At 43.6% G+C, this 19,082-nt stretch overlaps 1 protein-coding gene across 1 annotated transcript in view; it reads right to left on the minus strand.

Annotated features, from left to right (window-relative positions):
- Positions 1–9,783: 9,783 nt before the first annotated feature.
- PTCHD3 (patched domain containing 3) overlaps positions 9,784–19,082 on the minus strand; it is a 29,064-nt gene continuing 19,765 nt past the window's right edge. Inside the window, exon 4 of the mRNA XM_077271826.1 lies at positions 9,784–12,886. Coding sequence (XP_077127941.1) covers positions 11,250–12,886 — 1,637 coding nt within the window. The 3' untranslated portion in view covers positions 9,784–11,249. The remainder of the gene's footprint in view (positions 12,887–19,082) is intronic.

Here is a 19,082-nt window from a genome sequence, read left to right on the forward strand (position 1 = left end):
ATTGACTGCTCTGAGGTCCTGTACAAGTCTGTACTTCGGAGGGTCTCCAGGGGCTGTCTTTTTCTTTACCGGAAACAGGGGTGTGTTACAGGGTGAAACACATCTGATTAATACTCCAGAACGTAGGAGGGAGGTAATCTGAACTCCAAGGCTCTGCTCTTGGGCAGCCTTAAGTGGATACTGAGGTAGTTTGGGGTACGGATGCCCAGGTTTGAGGTGGACTTTTACTGGAGGCACTTTGAGCAGACCCACATCTTCAGGTCCAGTTGACCACAGAGCGGTAGGTAAATTGGGCAAATCCGGGGAAGGTGTTGTTTGCAGAGTCATCATCATCAGAGGGAAGGCTTTAAGAACACAACGATCTTCAGTGCCTTGTTGTGAGACAGGATCTTGTAATTGCAATTCCATCCCTTGATCACCGAAGGTGATGGTAGCGCGAAATCTTTGAAGGAGGTCAGCTCCTAGAAGGTTGACGGGGCAGGTTTCAGACACCAGAAATTTGGCAAAGACACCAGAGAAAGGGCCAGCTGAGACAGGAACAGTGAGTGGTGATGAGGTTTGTTGACCTTCAACTCCAATACACGTGAGGAAATCTGAAGACAGGGAAATTGTAGGAGGCAGCTGAGATGAAGAGATAACAGAGGTGGCCGCCCCAGTGTCCACTAAGAACTTGAGAGGTTGGCTGTCCACTTCCAGAGTCACCGTACCGCAAGATGAAGAAGTACAAGTGGTAGGGAAGGTGGGGACCGGTTGGCCTGAACTTCATGAGTGTGGAGGAGGGGGTCGCCAAGGGTGCTCCTTGTGGGGGCAATCTCTTCTCATGTGGGCAGGGTTGCCACACTCCCAACACAGAGGTCTCCCTTGGTCATCACGAAATGGTCTATCCCTGTAGTTTCGGCCTTGGGGCCCCCTCGGCCTTAAAGATGGTGGTCCATACCGATCCTGAGCCTGGTACACCATAACAAGTACTTCTGAGGCTTCTGCCATATACATGGCTGGTTTCTTCTTGTCTTTGTCCTTCTGTGCTTCTTTTTCTGCTTCTTTTTCTGCTTCTTTTTCTTCCCTTTGAAGCATTTTCTGATAACTCTTCACAACAGTAAGGGCCTGTTTTAGGGGACCATCGGGTAATTCGGGATGAAGCTTCATGACCTTATCCTTCAGTGGATCTTCCAGACCATCAATAAAAGCACGGACCAACAAGGCTGCCTGCGTCTTCACATGAGTTGAATAACCCAAATCTTCAAACTGCATAGTTAGTCTGGCAGCATATTTCTCCACAGCTTCTCCAGATTCTTGTCGTATATCCTGTATTGATCCTGCTTCGTCACAGAGACGATCCTGGGCCCACTTTGTGAGTTGAGCAATAAACTCCTTTCCAGACTTGAACTTGTTGAGAGGTCCTGCTTTAGTGGGGTCCAGTTCCTTCATGATGGTGGGGAGGAAGTATTCGGAGGCTCTGATTGAGGTAATACCTGATAGATCAGACCATGTAGCCCCATAGATGCTCCTAATCTGTTCCAGTCTCCTCACATACTGCATGGGAAATTTGTCTGGGTCACATAACTTGCTGACAATAGCATCAATCTGTACCGGAGTGAAGGGTTTGTACTTCAGCTTCAGTTCTTCTTCTTCCCCGTCATGTGTCACTACCTCGCCCTCCGGGGCAGTTGGGGGTGCTGTGGGTATTGTCCCATCCAGGGGCTTTATACCCGTGTGCATCAATGGCACCATGTATTCAGCTACCAAGGGCATGATGCCCTCCAATCCGGATTCATGGTAACAGACGATCCTAACTTCTTGTAAATCTAGATTTGGGGTTGATTGGAGGCAATTCTTGATGACTTCAACGTGTTCCTTCATACAGGGGCCCAGTGGGTATCCAAAGAGTCCTGAAGATATCAATGGTACAGCCAAAGTTCTACGAGGAAGTGTATCTCTCCCTAGCCGTCCTGCAAGGATGACCATTGTCTGTAAGGCGGTCTGCAACATTGTACGGCAATGCTCGGGTGTCCTGTAGTCATATATAGGGCCTGCAGTGTGTAGCACTATATCACAAGGCAAATTCCCTCCCTGCGTGGACATAGCATCTCCTGGTTGTAAGGGGCCATAATTGGCAAGGTAGGCCTGACACTCTTGGGCTATGACTAAGCCCCCCTTTTTAACTATCTGTTGGGCCAAACCACCTCTATGTGACAGGGTATAATTAGCTGGGTTCACTATAGCTCCTACCTGGTGGGTAACTATGTCCCCATACCCCACTGAGAAAAGAACCTGGGAGCCCTGAGGTGTGATGTAATAGCGTGAATGACAGGGGAACCAGATTTCAGGGTCATGGGGTAGGTTAGAGGGTTTGTCGAGAGGGGTAGGTAGTGGGCTCCTTCCGGGCCGGGGGGATTCAAACGGACCTAATAGCAATGGCGGGGCAGGGGGAATTGTAACAGCCTGATTGTCTGAATCTTCTGATCCCTCATCATCTCCGATAGCTTGGCGCCTCATACACATTACAGACCGGAAGGCAGTACTGCCGGTCAGGGTGTCAAGGGTGAAGGGACCTTGACCAGGCGTATTTACAAATATCACAGTGGGTTGCACCGGGAGACTAGGCCCAGAGGCCGAAACGGAAACGGGAACATTAGAGGTGGGAACAGCATCGGTCGGTGCCGGAGGTTTCTCAGGAAGTGGTGGTCCCTGATAGTACTCGCCGGAAAGTGTTACCAGCGGACATAGTGGCTGGGGAGGAATTCCGGGTGCACAAGATGGCTGCCGGTGGAGGCGTGGCATGCCCCACTTCCGGGGGGAGTTCCGGGTGCACCAAGATGGCCGCCGGAGGAAGTGTGGCGTGCCCCACTTCCGTCCATGGTCTGGGCGGAACCCCGAGGACGGCCCGCCCCACACACACGGCAGGTTTCCACCCAGGTTGGATTCTGCATGCCACAAACAGGACACACCCACGCTTCTGGAGAGCTCATCCCGTCGCCATTATAGGGCGGTGGCTGGGACTGCGTTTTCATCATCAGTGGCACAGCGGCCATTTTACAATCTGTAAGATCACAGTTCAAAGGCATTTTATAACCAAACACGGGTTCTGCATTCTCTGATCCTCCCTCTCCATCGACCTCTTTCCATCCTTCATTCTTCAAGCCTCGCGCAACTCGCAGATGAGCTTGTGCTTGTTCTAACAATCCTTTATCTTTCAACATGCCTCGTTTGTTTTCTATGAAATTGTGCCACATAGACGGCTGCAATCTCCCTGACGAGGGCAATCCTACATGCTTATACAATCTCTCAACATTCTTGACTGCCTTCTTTCCCTCCCGTGACTCTACTATTGCCTTGACTTCCACAGCATCCTCATCTAACTTGTGGGGCACTGACTTCTTCTGCTTTAAGAGACGCAACATGACTCTTACAGAATACTATGGTTTTCTGCACTAAACCACTGGCAGCAATGTCAACACTTTGTTCTAATAAACACGGAGCCTCTCACTCAACGTATAAGGAAAAGAGCCTAGCGCTCAATATCTCCTGTCCCTAAACTGAACAATAGTGATTAACAGACTATCCTGCCACGATATTCCAAACCGTTGGGAGGCGGTCTCCTAGTGAGAGCCCTCCACAAAAATTCTGGTGGTCCCGTACGGAGCGTCTTAATTACCTGTTTCTGGTGGTCCCGTTCCGGGACGTCTTAATTACCTATTTCTGGTGGTCCCGTACGGGGCGTCTTAATTACCTATTTGTACTCAAAATTCTGGTGGTCCCCCACTTGGGACGTCTTAATTACCGGTTAGTACAATATCACAGAGGCTGCGTCTCCTATCCCTTTCTCTAAGCTGCCCCACAATCTACAACTAGCTCAATCTTTCACTCCACTTCACTACTAGACAATAGTCACGGGTAGGGTGGTTGAATGGAGTACAATGACCAGTGGAGGAGGTGTGGTGTACACGAGGATGCGCAAGATGCGACGTCTCTCAGTTGCTTGTTCAGAGCGTGGCACAGGATCGCATTCGATCTCACCACTCGACCGGTCACTCCCCAGACCCAAGGAGACCACAGACAAACCAATAACAGCTGAGACACTAGCAAGTGTGACACATACAGTGTATATGATCGCCACTTACCGTGTTCGGAGGGTGATCAGTCCTCGAGGTCAGCCACTACGGGTATCATCCACAGACATCCAGGCATGGGTCCAGAGGGTCTCGGATCGCTGTTTACGCCCCACGTAGGGCGCCAAATTGTCGGGGTCGTTACGACAATAAATCCTCATTCACCAGTCATTCCAAATTAAAGTGTGTGTGTGCAGAGCATCCGGTACTGAGTAAAAATGATTCAGACACGCAGCTGATTCAGTCTTAGCTGATGTCTCTGCAGTACAGCAACTACTTTATTTTCTAAATACACGGTACTATTGTTTAGGAAAGAGGAATGCATTAGGCGGGGTTTAAGCAGTATACATCTAGTGTCCAGTCTCTCTCTCTGATTCGTCAGAACGTCTCCTGGTGGTTACTTCTTTCTTCACATTCCTGAGTTATCTTTTCAGGAGAAATGATACTTAACTCTTTAGACACTGAACTAAAGTGAAAGTGAACACTGGCAGCCATCTTTAGATACAATTACATTTGCATTAGCTAGCAGATAGGAAAAACTTATTGTTTCACAGTATAAGAGTATAAAAGTACAAAAGGTATATAAGAAAATATATTTTCACCTTGACACAATCATTCAAGTGCAAGTGCAAGTGGTGACTGAAAATGATTAAATCAAATATTAGCGATAAATCACATTAAATAAACAAACTAAATCAAGCAAGGCAGAAGTGCAAATGTGGAACGGAGGGGGAAAGGATAAGGCTGGGCGCTAGAGTGAAATGGTCCTAATAATTGCAATAAATGATATCAGAAAATGAACAGGCTACATGTAGCCAGATACAATAGATATCACAATTAAATAAAGGAGTCAATAGCTATAGTTAGGAAATGTCACGTCAATTATCTGCCAGAGGTGAAAGATTAGGCCTATTAATATGGGCAGAGAAGAGGGCAGATGAGTAATAAATACCTGGTTGTATGGAGAACGCCATGCAGGGCACACCCCGACATGCGTTTCGGAACTTGTTCTTCGTCAGGGGGTGTTAGCTGTTAGCGATCGGTGGCTTATAAAGGGTGAGTACAGGCTGCCGATAGAAGAGGATCCGGTGGTAAGTGGAACATACGCGTCTGAAAAGGCTGGAAGTCACTGGCACCTGTGCCATGTGACCGATTACGCCGAGTCACATCATCAGAGCCATAGAGACACAGGAAGCAGGGAACAGCCGATGTACAGACTGCGCATGCGCACAGCTCGGATCCAGTTCTATGGGTCTACATCATGATGTGACAGGACGAACATGGTAAAGGAAAATGTGAGGGGTAAGCGATGCACTAAATGAAACAAGTAAGGACTAATAATGAAGATGGAATCTATTAAATGTGACCAAATTATGCAATAATAAACATATGCTGGATAATGAATTAAAAAAGAAAAATTATATAGTCAGGGGGAAAAAAAAGCTTGCGAAGGGCCAGAATGGAAGGGAACTGCTCAGATCACGTTGAATGGGTTTAAATAAATATAACAGAAGAAAACATGTAAGAAGTGAGCAAAATTAATTATAAATAATGTGCTAAATAGGATAAGGGTGGAGGAAAATGGGGGGGGAGTGGGAAAGGAAAATGGGAGGGGTGGAACAAGGAAAAGGAAGAAAAGGAAAGGGAAAAGAAAAAAATAAGTTTTAAGTTTTCCTTAAAAGAACATGCAGTAAGAAAAAAAATCATAAAAAGATTATTTTTTAATAATACATCGTTATGTTTATTAGATTAGTTAAAATAAAAATAAAAATCACATTTTATTGAGTACTAATTTTCTTAGGTGTTCAAATAAAATCCCCACAAATTCTTGTTTTAAATATTGAGTTGTTTGTTAAAATCAGTTATGATAAGTAAAATTTTTGCATAACATGAGATGAACATTCAAAAACAATACCTGAGGTACAGTAAACAAGACAACAAACCTATAAAACCTACAAGAGAAAAAATGAGCATAAACCATGCAAAGACAACAAACCTGTAAAGTAACATTTTTACCATGGTCATTGGTTACTAACACCACATATCTCACACTTGCTTTCTACTCTCAGAAAATGCTCAAAAATTGGACAGAGAAAAAAAGTAAAATATAAATAATAATATTTATTTGGGGTTGTAGGTACATACAATAAAACATATTAACCAGATATTTTCTACACATTTCACTCAAAATCATCTCATATATTAATTACAGAATATATCGAAAAGGTTTGCCTTACAGGTCCCAAGAGTCATAAGTGTTTAGAAGGATCTTATATATAGTTGACCCCATTGTTCTTGATTTTATCTGATTATATCACATATTTACTTAGGTCAAATCTATCACCTACCTTTGGTATCAGATTTAACTTGTTGTCAAATTAAGAGTATACCTTTATATTTTTAGCATTTTGTCAACATAAGTTAAACAGCCACTCATGTGTTTTTTATTGCAGTGCTGGAGTAGTGCTACTAGTTTATATTCCCTGCCCCTATTCTTATACTTACCAGCCAAAGTCTTCAGCTCTTTCAGACTCCATTCCTGCTGGTCTTCACCAGTTTGTGACCTGCCGGATCATTGCAGCGAGCCAAAAGTCGCAACTCAATGTAAGTCTATAAGAGCCTTGTTCTGAAAGCCTTGATCTGGCTTTCATAGACTTGCATTCAGATCATGCATCTGTTAAGTTTGACTTCCGGTCAGTTAGAAGTTGAGGTCGCAAGAGAGCGTCGCGAGACTGGAACGGAGCTGGGAAGAGCTGAAGACGGCAGCTGGTAAGTACAAGATTAGTTTCAGGGAATGTAGATTACTAGCATTACTAGCACCACTCCAGTGCTAAAATAAAAAAAGCTGGAGTGGTGCTTTATTGTTTTTTTTAACAGGGGGACATATGTTTTTGTAAAAAAGGTCACTAACTTGTTAAATCAAATAATATTCAATAAACTGACCTATCTTCAAAAGAGAACATACTGTTAGGTTTCCAGATTCCAAATGACTATTTTGATTTTTAAAATTACATTCAAGATTTTTACATATTTTAGCAACTCACCCCCAGTAAAGTGAATGATTAGATGAAGTGGAGTATTTATTCATATACAAATATAGACCACTTAATTAGTTACAATTAATTTTATGTATTTTTGCAAAATATAAATAAAATACCGCATTTTCCGGCGTATAAGATGACTTTTTAACCCCTGAAAATGTTATCAAAAGTCGGGGGTCGTCTTATACGCCGGGTGTAGACTTATATGGTGGGTTTGGAGCTCTGCGGTGGCCGCATATGGTGCGGGGAGGGGTCCCGATGACGACATGCCTCTCCGGGAAGGTGCAAGTGAATGAAGCCCGCCGTCGTATCCCATTACCTCCTTCTTTCACCCATCTGGCCCACCCTTTTCTGCCACTCAAATCCCATGGGGATGGAAGTGAAGCTGCTCCTTCTCTTTTACCCGTCTGGCCCACCCTTCTCTGCTTTTCAAATCTCGCGGCAATGGAAGTGAAGCCGTGCAGGCGCGCATGCGCCACTGGACTTCAATCCTCGTGAGATTTGAGAGTCAGAGACGGGTGGTCCAGATGGGTAAAAGAGAAGGAGCGGCTTCATTTCCACCCTCCGGAGACTTGAGAGACAGAGAATGGTGGGCCCGATGGGTGAAAAGAAAAGGAGGTAATAGAGTACGAGGGCGGGCTTGATTCACTTACACCTTCCCGGTGAGGCACCTCCTCATCGGGACCGCTCCCCGCACCATATGCGGCGACCGCAGAGCTTCCCACACGCCGTATAAGACAACACACGAAATGTAAGATGACCCCCGACTTATACAGCGAGTATATCCCATACTCAATATTTTAAATGGAAAAGTTGGGGGTCGTCTTATACGCCCAGTCGTCTTATACGCTGAAAAATATGGTAATATAATAAAGTTACATTACAGGATATTATTAGAAATATATTTTGTGCCATGCAACACATGAATATTAGATTGGTCAAGAATGTCGAACATAACTTGTGTATTTGTCCTCTGATTATTTCTAGAAATACATATTTTCTTTCTCAGTGCTTGAGGTGTCACAAGGGTCTTATTGGTGTGATGTACAAGACAGCATTATGTGCTCTGATCCAAACATATCTCCCTACTCCGCCTATTTTTTACAGCATGAAGTCCCACAAATATACATTGAGGTCGAAATAATGCAGTTCCTCCTCCCTCATACCCACTGTATTGTATTTACTGTTTTACATTAGACTATAGGCAGGAAAATAAAGGACTCCATGCTGTTAGTAGGTGGAAAGATGCCTCTTGTTCATATTAGGATTAAATCTATATGTTGCTTTTACATGTGCTTCTAATTTACTAAAAATAAGAGGAAAGATACTTTACATTACATAGATCTTTAGAAAATATACAAATCATTTAGGTATTCCAAGCTTTATACAATTTTCTATATTGCCATTTTTTGAAAATGCAAATATACATATTTAGTATATATATATAACAGAGCATGGCGGTTTTAAGCAGAAACCTCCAATCAATGTACTTTTTGTGTTGAGTAAATTGAATTCCTACTTTTGAACATGACTAGTGTACCATACTTGGGAAGGACAGGGTTAAATCCAGCTCTGCAGTGTCATGATTAGATACACCTGTAGAGTTTTGCTAAGAAGCAGGAAGTAGCTTCATGGAGTGGCAGTCTCCTGAGGGAGTGTCAGTCTGCTGAATGATGCAGAGTTGAGTGAGCTGTAGCAGCTGTAGCTGAGAGAGACATGATGGAGACTGCACTAAGCGCTCTGTGAGAGCTGCAGAGAACCATGTGGAAGCTGCAGCCTGTCCAGTGTGAACTGTGCAGGGAGGTGAACACTTCTGTTTGGTGCTGGAAGCTGCTGGAACTCAGGCTGAAGGGGATATCACAAGAGTTGGATCAGGACTCTTCTGTGTATGAAGCCGACTGCGGTAGAAAGCAATGTAATCTGTTTGTTTGAGGCTGCACTGACATATGTGATCACGATTAAATGCACAGGCCGAGGGCAGAGAACCCTAATTATCAGTGGTTGCTTTGGACAATAGCTGCTTTGTTTGACCGAACTGGGGCTAGCTCAGCCGTGTATGAGTAGCCATAGCTTGTTCTGTTTAGTCAGCACTTAAACAAGGCTAGGGATTTATGCTTATGAGTTTGTTTTAGAAGCTGTGCAACCTGTGGAAAGCAATAAAAACTCCACCTGTTTGGACCAAAACTATATTGTCTGTGTGAATGCTACCTAAGGCTATGTGCACACTTTGTGGTGTGCTCTGCAGGTTCTCCCGCAGCGGATTTGATAAATCTGCAGGGCAAAACCACTGCGGGTATCCCTGCAGATTTATCGCGGTTTGTTTTGCGGTTTCCGCTGCGGGATTACTCCTATACTATTGATGCTGCATATGCAGCAATATGCAGCATCAATAGTAATGTTAAAAATAATAAAAACTGGTTATATACTCACCCTCTGACGTCCCAATCTCCTCAGCGCTGCACGCGGCGCTCCGGTTCCAAAGATGTTGTGCGAGAAGGACCTTCGTGACGTCACGGTCATGTGACCGCGACGTCATCTCAGGCCCTGCTCGCACAGCAACTGAGACCGGACGGCCGCGTGCAGCGCTGAGAGGTGAGTATATCATTATTTTTTATTTTAATTCTTTTTTTTTTACCCCAAATATGGTTCCCAGGGCCTGGAGGAGAGTCTCCTCTCCTCCACCCCGGGTAGCATCCGCACATTATTCGCTTACTTCCCGCATCGTGGGCACAGCCCCATGCGGGAAGTTAGCGGATCAATGCATTCCTATGGGTGCAGAATCGTGGCGATTATGCACAAAGAAGTGACATGCTGCGGGTTGTAAACCGCTGCGTTTTTGAGCGTTTTTTTCCGCAGCATGTGCACAGCGGTTTGCGGTTTCCATAGGGTTTACATGTAAATGTAAATGCTATGGAAACTGCTGCGGACCCGCAGCATCAAAATCGCAGCGGATCCGCGGGAAAACCCGCAAAGTGTGAACATAGCCTAAGACTTAATGCCTAGCAGAGAGAGTGAACCTCTACACTGAGTAGACTCAATAGATGGTTAATTTCTGTATATCTGCCATTTTTCTCTGACCACTACAGTTATGTCGCTGCCTAGAGAGAATTTGAGACTGTACATTTTTTAAATTTATGTGAATCTGGGAACAGACAGTCGGTATTAAAGGGATTTTCCAATTTCAATTAATAAATGGATAAAGAAAATGTAACGAAACCTTAATTGACCTGTTAAGTTCCCCTATTATTTCAGTGTTTTTACTCTAATGCTTCCCACAGTTCTTTGGTTTCTTCACCGCAGTTTTTATCTGCATTCTGCACACATGACTAATGCTGTCAATCACTGGTCTCAAGCTGTCCACCTCTGAGGCAAGAGATAGGCTGTAGTTAGGAATTTAACAGAAGTACTGTATCGTTTTATCACAATTCCCTCCCTTGCTCATTTTTTTTTATCGAAACCCCTTTCGCTAATCTGGTGCTGCTTTTTTTATTTAATAAAAGAGTTGGCAACCCCAGATCGGTGATATTTCTAAATATCGTTTAGTAAAAACAACATCATAGAAGGTTCCTTAATGCGTCCGGAAATGACCCAGCTTTGTAACAGAATTCATGCTCAAACTTTTGAGTTGTAAGACCTTGGAATGCAGAGCGGATCTCACAACCCTCCACAGCCGGTCTCGCAGTGAAAGAGTAAGACCTTGGTCTTTGCATTAACCAACCTCTGCCGTGTAATCTACTAAGCTGTTAATGAATAGTCGCCGCATATGTTCTAATGATGCTACCATGCACTAATAGCTTAGTAGAGTATGCGGTATTGCTCGGTTAGTGCAAAGAGCAAGATCTGTCTCTTTTATTGCAAGAGTGGCAGCAGAATATGCCCTCGGCATACCAGGGAGTTTAGGACCATATTCTTCTACAAAGTTGGGCCTTTTCAATGGACATTAGGGACCCTTCTATTATGTTATATTTTACTAGATTCTATTCAGGATAATCCCAAGTCTGGGACTGCCCACTGATTTATCAAACACAAAGGGGAGCCCAGATGGGTTATAGGTTCTCTAAGTAAGTTTGTCTGTATGTAAATACATTAAAGTAAAAAGCTAGGGGCAATCAGGATCTATGTTGTCATCATAACCAAATTTTGTTTCTGTTTGACCGTTGTTTAACCTTTGCTCATCTATACGAGCTTTAATCTTTGTAGCATCATCATTTCTCATACAATTCCCAAACAATGTTAAAAACACTGGAAGAAAAACCAGTCCATGTATCAAACCAAATGAAATGACCAAAAATATGATCTTAAAAAATGTTCTAAAGATGTAACACTGAGCTGCAGATAGGGCTACCACCCCCAGGATGGTGGACACAGCACCCTGTACTATAGGATAACCAAGAGAATGTAAGGCATCAGTCATCTTGTCATTTACATTGGATTTCTGATTTGAGACATAAGCATATGTAATGTGAGCAGAGAAGTCTACAGAGAAACCAATGCAGATGACGAGGTTGATCATCGAAATGGAATCTAAGTTAACATCCCAGTACGCCATGAAACCCGTAACACCTACTATAATAGACGCTATGGTGAATGTCACCCACAACGAGCACAGAGGATTTGGAATTAGCAGAAGTGAGATCACAAACATGGTGGCAGCAGCAACAGCGACATTTTGGATGGTGTTATCTATAATTACGGCATATTGGTCAAAATATATAAATGCGGGATGATAGACAAGTACCGGAATCTCACAACTCTTCGCTGTATCTCGAACTTGGTTTAGCATGTCTCTCTCATCCACTGCTGAAGTAACATTTACAGTCTGGATAAAGAAACGAGAAGCTGTTATAGCTCCCGACTGAAGGTCCACATCTTGTTCAAAGTCTGGAACTACATTGAATAATATTGATAAATTACTGATAAAGTTGTTTTTATCACTGATGTTCAGGTTCATCCTTTTAGCCACATCAATGTATACGCTCATCCAAGACTCGGAGAGAGACCCACCACTAACATAGGAATTATTTATAAATGAATCCAGACACCTGTCAATCTTACTCTGGACATCTGAATCCCAGTATGAAACCTTCTTAGTCACCACAACCATAACTCTGGGACCAAACTCTGAAAAATATAAATCCTCATCATCATAGAATGAACGAATGTAAGAACCATCAGTAGCTAAATTTCGTAAGTCAATTCCTTCCTGAACCTGAAAGCACCCATATATACTGCTGGCCAGATATCCTCCATAGAGAATAAGAACAAAGATCTTAGTCCAGATGTTTGTGAGGAATGGACCATATTGCTTGCGAAAAAAACTAGTCATTGGATGGTCAGTCTCTTTATCAGTGATATGGCTGTATCCTCCTCCAACACAACACATGTTATATGCAGGTGAACGATGGTCATCTTTTTTTTCTGCTACCTTCTTACAAGTGAACCAGTGCCTGTTACTCTCCTCTCTTCTGCCATTGAGAGCTAAGAAAGCCCCAAAGCAAGTGACATTGTACAAGAAACAGAACAAGATGGCGGTCCCAGTGTAGATACAAAATGATTGCACTGACTTAAAAGAAGTCAAAATACCAATGTAGAAAGCGAGAACATCGGTGAGTGTCGTGATTGTTATAGAGACAGCAGCTTCCGCGTATGTCTCAGCCATTCTTTCTTCAACTTTATCCTTTACTTTAGTTTGTTGCCAGCTGGAAATCATGATGAACATGTCATCTACCCCAACACCTAGAAGTAACAGTAATAACATTCCAAAGTTTAAATGTAAGGAAACTTTTGATCAGATAATTAAAAAATAAAACAGACCAAGCTGACATTTTCTCAAGTACACGCATTTAGCATTGGTTGAAAGATCTAAAATTCCAATCAAATGAGACAGATCAAATGGTCATGGTTAAAACATTCTTAGAAGAAATTGTCTTTTTCAAACCTCATAAATTATATTTGGTTTACTGTTTATTGCTTAATTCTACAGTATTCCCATGATTGGATCCAAAAAGCTTTTAGAAAGGGGTTATCTGGTTTAATAAAACTATGAGTAGAAAAAATGTAGGAATCCAGTTCCAGGATGTAAAATATCAAAAAGATTCTTTATTCAAACATTAAAAATTGGAACAAGGGCATACAAATGACCAGCAAAAATAGTTAGGGAGCAGCCATGAGCGACTGAATGCATTTCAAACAACTGCTGTGTTCTTAGGCTAGGTTCACATTGCGTCAAGTACATGGCGTTAAACGGATCCGTTAAACGCATGTACAGAAAAGGTTAAATTTTGTTGAAAAATCGGCATCACGTTAACGCTTGCGTTAACGATTGTGACCGCGTTTTCCTCATTTGGATGTCCGTTCGCGATGTAACAGTTTGTCTGCGTTTGTCACAGTCAATAAAGTTGTTTTTTTTCTCCTTTTGTCATCATCGGGGTGTGGGTGCAAACTCATTCTCCATTTTGAAAGCATTGAGTGAACTTCTGCTAGCAAGATGTTTGTGTCTGAGCTCGTTCGATTTCGCTTGATGCTGTTGCGACTTCGCCAGAGAAAGCGTAGTTCGCAAAGGAGATATTGGATCCACGAAGTGAATTTCTTGCGGAGTACATATGGTGCCTTTCACACCCTGTATCTTCAGCTTCGGGATCACCCCTCCAAATTCCAACGCTATCTACGGATGTCCATTGAGACCTTTGATGTTCTGCTCTCACACGTGAAGGATGAGATACATCATCATCGCAGCACTTTCCGTGAAAGCATCTGTGCGGAGGAACGTTTAGTAGTGACTGTGAGGTAATTATAAATTTTTTTTCTCATTCTAATGACAAAGACTAGATGTAGGTATCGTGGGGCATAATGTTCATTTGAATATTCTATTGTATGTAGCCTTTTAGTTGTCCTTTAAAATCCTAAACAATTTCCTTTTTTTTTTTTTCTTTTTCAATGCCGACAGATATCTGGCTACCGGAGAATCGTTTGCGTCACTGCATTACCAATTTAGACTGGGGAAGTCAACAATTTGCCAACTGGTTCGGGAAACTTGTGATGCCATTTGGAACAACTTGCAACCACTTGTGCTACCAACCCCCGACATCAGAAATGTGGCTAGCGATTTCCCAACAGTTCGAGGATGTGGCTAATTTCCCCAATTGTATTGGTGCCGTTGACGGCAAGCACATACGGATTCAGAAGCCAGCGCATAGTGGGTCCCTCTACTACAATTATAAGAAATACTTTTCTATTATATTGATGGCTATTGCGGATGCAAGATACCGTTTTGTAGCTGTGGATATTGGTGCGTATGGCCGGACAAACGATTCCAGAGTCTTCAGAGACTCCAACATGGGGAGATGTTTGTACAGCAACAATTTTAACATACCCTCATCACAACCTCTACCGGGGACCAAAGACCCAAGTTTGCCCTTTGTTTTAGTTGGTGATGAGGCGTTCCAACTTGGACAAAATCTCCTCAAGCCGTACTCAAGCCGCAGTCTGAACTCCACCAGGCGCATTTTTAATTATCGCTTGAGCCAGGCAAGACGTTATGTGGAGTGTGCATTTGGTATTTTGACATTAAAATGGCGAATTCTACTAACTTGCATGCAACTGCAACCAGAAAATGTGGACCGTGTTGTGAAGGCATGCATCTGTCTGCATAATTTTGTTGCCAGACATGAACCCCAGGTGGTTGACCCCGATGAATGTGAGTCGAACCTCATTAGCATTGAATCTACTGCTGTTCGGTCTACAGCTCAAATAATGAGGATTTGTGACCAATTTGCACACTACTTCACACATGAAGGGCATGTTCCATGGCAAGATAGACACGTGTGAAATTTATTTAAAGTCTGAAGCTGTGTCCTGATGTTTTGTTTAAAGTGTTTGGGTTTTTTTTGGTTTGTTTTATTTCCCACAACCTTATGTCTTGTAAAAAGTTATTACATTCATGTTATTATGTTGTGCTCAAAGTTAAAGTAATACAAGAATCATATATTTTAAACATTTTACTAAAGTTTCAGAATGTGTATGAAAGAACTGTTGCTACACATGTTTTACATATGATATCCCATAGGGATGTAAAAAAACACAGATAACATTGGGTGGCAAAAAATTATTCACCAACATAACGTGAAACACAGTAGGATGCACCTGGCTGTGAACAGTGAGCAGTACTATAGACTCTGTATTGTGTGGGCGTATTGTCTGCCCAACTGTATGATGGACTGCTACTTTGTCTCTGATGTTCCATGCTCGTTTCACCCCGGCCTCTATATTGAGGGTTGTAGGCCGGCATGTCTAAGCTTCTTGTTCTCGATGGAGCGGGTTCCTGGGGGCCCACAAATTCCTCAAGAAGGTCATTCAGTCTTTGCCTAAACAAAAGGTTTCTGTGTGCCGGGATATTTTGTGCAACAGGCACATAGGACAAAAAAAGTAGCTTCCACTCATTTGCAGAATAAACAGACTCGCGTGATTGCAAGTCGGTAATTTCCCGCCTCAGGTCTTTGAGTTCACTACGACACATGACCTCAACCCGTTGGAGTCCATCGACAATAATGGCATCAGCTTCATGTTTTTGTGATGCTCGTTTGCGTCCATGCTGCGATTGCAACCGGGCACTCACACCTGAAGCTACAGTGCTTCTCTCCACAGATTGTGGCTCGCTGATGCCAGACACATCTTCAGCGCCCGTCTGCTGGCTTGGTTCCAGTGGAGATGGCTCCAGTTCCTCTGCCTGTCTAGGCGCGGCGGTACTGCATATCGTGCTGTAACACACAAAAAAAATAAAATTATTTTGCTTGAATTTAAAAATTTTGTCTTGCACACAGACCTATTTGTACTTACAAGCGCTGAGACACTGTTTTTTGCAGAAAGCAATTGCTCGTAATGCACATACGGGGTCACCCGTTTGGCACCTGATCCGCTTGGTGGATTTTGACTGTTCCGGTAGTCACGGACAAAGCGGTCCCTTATTGATTTCCAACGGGTATGGACCACATCCGCTTTAAATTTGAAAAAAAGAATACAAAAAAAATTTCTAAATAGTTGATAGATACTTCTTATATTGATAGTTTAAAAATTGTGTATAGTTAGTTAAGATAGTTAATATATAGATAGTAGATAGATATAGATAGTAGATAGATAGTTGATAGATAGTAGTTATTAGATAGATGATAGAGAAATGGTTTAAGAAATTGTGTATAGATAGTTGAGAGTTGACACATAGATAGTAGACAATTTAACATCACCAATATTTACCAATTTTTTTCTTTGAGGTTGACGACTTCTCCATGTATCGGGGATCGAAGTGAGAGATAATTTGATCCCACAACTTGCGGTTTTTCACGATGTCATGGTGGGAGCTGTCGCTTTGGTCCCATATTGAGGGGTTGGCTTCAACAAGGTTGATCAGTGTCTCATTGTGAATGGTCAACGGCTCTTCGTCAACCACAATCCTTTTCTTTTTTTGGCTTGCTGACTTGGACTATGTAAACACAAAACGTTATGTCGAAAGGTTCAATATCAGTTTTTGGGTACACTGATAGATAGCTAGATACATAGATAGATAGATAGATACATAGATAGATAGATAGATAGATAGATACATAGATACATAGATACATAGATAGATAGATAGATAGATAGATAGATAGATAGATAGATAGATACATGGGCGGACACACCGCATGTTCAGCCTGTGCAGCTGCACAGGGGCCCAGGAGGACAGGGGGCCCGATCAGCTGCTCAAATATCTTATTCTCTCATAGAGCCAGCGGCTGCATCTACACTAAGAGGAGAGGAAGGGGTCGTACTCGAGTCTTTTGCTGTCAGAGAGGGGCCTCTTCCTCTCCTCTGAGTTGATGCTGCCGCTGGCTCTTTGATATGATGAAGGAGCCCGGGATCACTGGACACGCCCCCCCAGAATCCTTGGACACGCCCCCAGCTTCTCTTCCTGGTTCGTGCAGGGCAGGCAGGAACAGGCCTGGTAAGTATGGCTGATCTCAGCCAGTCCTGCCTCCTCCTCACTGCCTCTGACTGCTGCTGGGAGCAGCCTCTGAGCAGTCAGTACATCTGACACCTCTGCTGCCTCCTGAGCAGTTCTGACAACTGAACTGCCTGATCAATGTTCACATGAGAGATCACATCAATCCCCCTGTAGCTACCTCCACCTCCTGTACCGAGGAGGCTTTATTGGAAAACTGCGGCACTGGCCCATTCAGATTCAGGAGCTGCAGTGTGAATGCTGAAGAGTGGCCAGTGCAGCCCAGTAAAGACCCCTCAGTACAGGGTTGGTAAGTGGCTACGGGGGGAGGGGAGGTTGATGTGATGGCCGATGTTCACATGGGTCAGGCACCTGACAGAACTTCTCAGGAGGAAGAAGTCTCAGATCCACTGACTACGGGGAGAACACTCTGCAGCTATCAGAGGTAGTGAAGAGGCAGGAGGACTGGCGAGAGCTGGAGATCTGGCCAGTAAGTGCTGATGGAGGACTGAAGACCTCCAGGATGGAGCTGCTGGAGATGGAAGAATGCACCTGCCAGAGGGACGGCACGTGTAAGTAACAAAATGTGTACAGACTTACTATCACCTTTGTGTATTACCATACTTCTGTGCACCTGTTTGTAAAAGTCTATATATAAGTATCTATATATATGTATATATAATTGTCTAAGGGTCACTTCCGTCTGTCTGTCCTTCTGTCATGGTTATTCATTCACTGATTGGTCTCGCCAGCTGCCTGTCATGGCTGCCGCGACCAATCAGCTACAGGCACAGTCTGGAAGAAAATGGCTGCTCCTTACTCCCCGCAGTGTCCCCCGGCGATCCGCTCCATTATCTCCGCTCCCCGCAGTCAGTGTCCCCGGCGTTCCGCTCCATATTCCCCGCAGTGTCCCCGGCGCTCCGGTCCATACTCCCCGCAGTGTCCCCGGCGCTCCGGTCCATGCTCCCCGCAGTCACTGTCCCCGGCGCTCCGCTCCATGCTTCCCGCAGTCACTGTCCCCGGCGCCCGCTCCATACTCCCCTCCGTCACCGCTAACACAGGGTTAATGCCGGCGGTAACGGACCGCGTTATGCAGCGGGTAACGCACTCTGTTACCGCCGCTATTAACCATGTGTGTCCCCAACCTTTTACTATTGATGCTGCCTATGCAGCATCAATAGTAAAAAAAAGTAATGTTAAAAAAAACCAAAAATCTGCTATACTCACCCTCCGTTGTCCGCTCGTGCCTGCCGCCATCTTCCTTTCCCAGCGATGCTTTGCGAAATTACCCAGAAGACCTAGTGGTCTCGCTAGGAACAGAAGATTTTGCGCCCATCGGCACAGCGCCGTTGGATCCCAGGAGGCGGAGAGACGGGACGCTGAGGAGCAGCGACGAGACTGGTGAGTATGTTAGAACTACAAGGGGCCCTCGGATCCGAAGGTGAGTATGTTTATTTTTTATTTTTTAACCCCTTCATGACCCAGCCTATTTTGGCCTTAAAGACCTTGCCGTTTTTTGCAATTCGATTTTCGTGACATATTGGGCTTCATGTTAGTGGTAAATTTAGGTCGATAATTTCTGAGTTTATTTGTGAAAAAAACGGAAATTTGGCGAAAATTTTGAAAAATTCGCAATTTTCACATTTTGAATTTTTATTCTGTTAAACCAGAGAGTTATGTGACACAAAATAGTTAATAAATAACATTTCCCACATGTCTCCTTTACATCAGCACAATTTTGGAAACAAATTTTTTTTTTGCTAGGAAGTTATAAGGGTTAAAATTTGACCAGTGATTTCTCATTTTTACAACAAAATTTACAAAACCATTTTTTTTAGGGACCACCTCACATTTGAAGTCATTTTGAGGGTTCTATATGGCTGAAAATACCCAAAAGTGACACCATTCTAAAAACTGCACCCCTCAAGGTGCTCAAAACCACATTCAAGAAGTTTTTTA

The sequence above is a fragment of the Ranitomeya variabilis genome, chromosome 6 (genome assembly GCF_051348905.1).
Source record: "Ranitomeya variabilis isolate aRanVar5 chromosome 6, aRanVar5.hap1, whole genome shotgun sequence".
Classification (NCBI taxonomy): Eukaryota; Metazoa; Chordata; class Amphibia; order Anura; family Dendrobatidae; genus Ranitomeya; species Ranitomeya variabilis.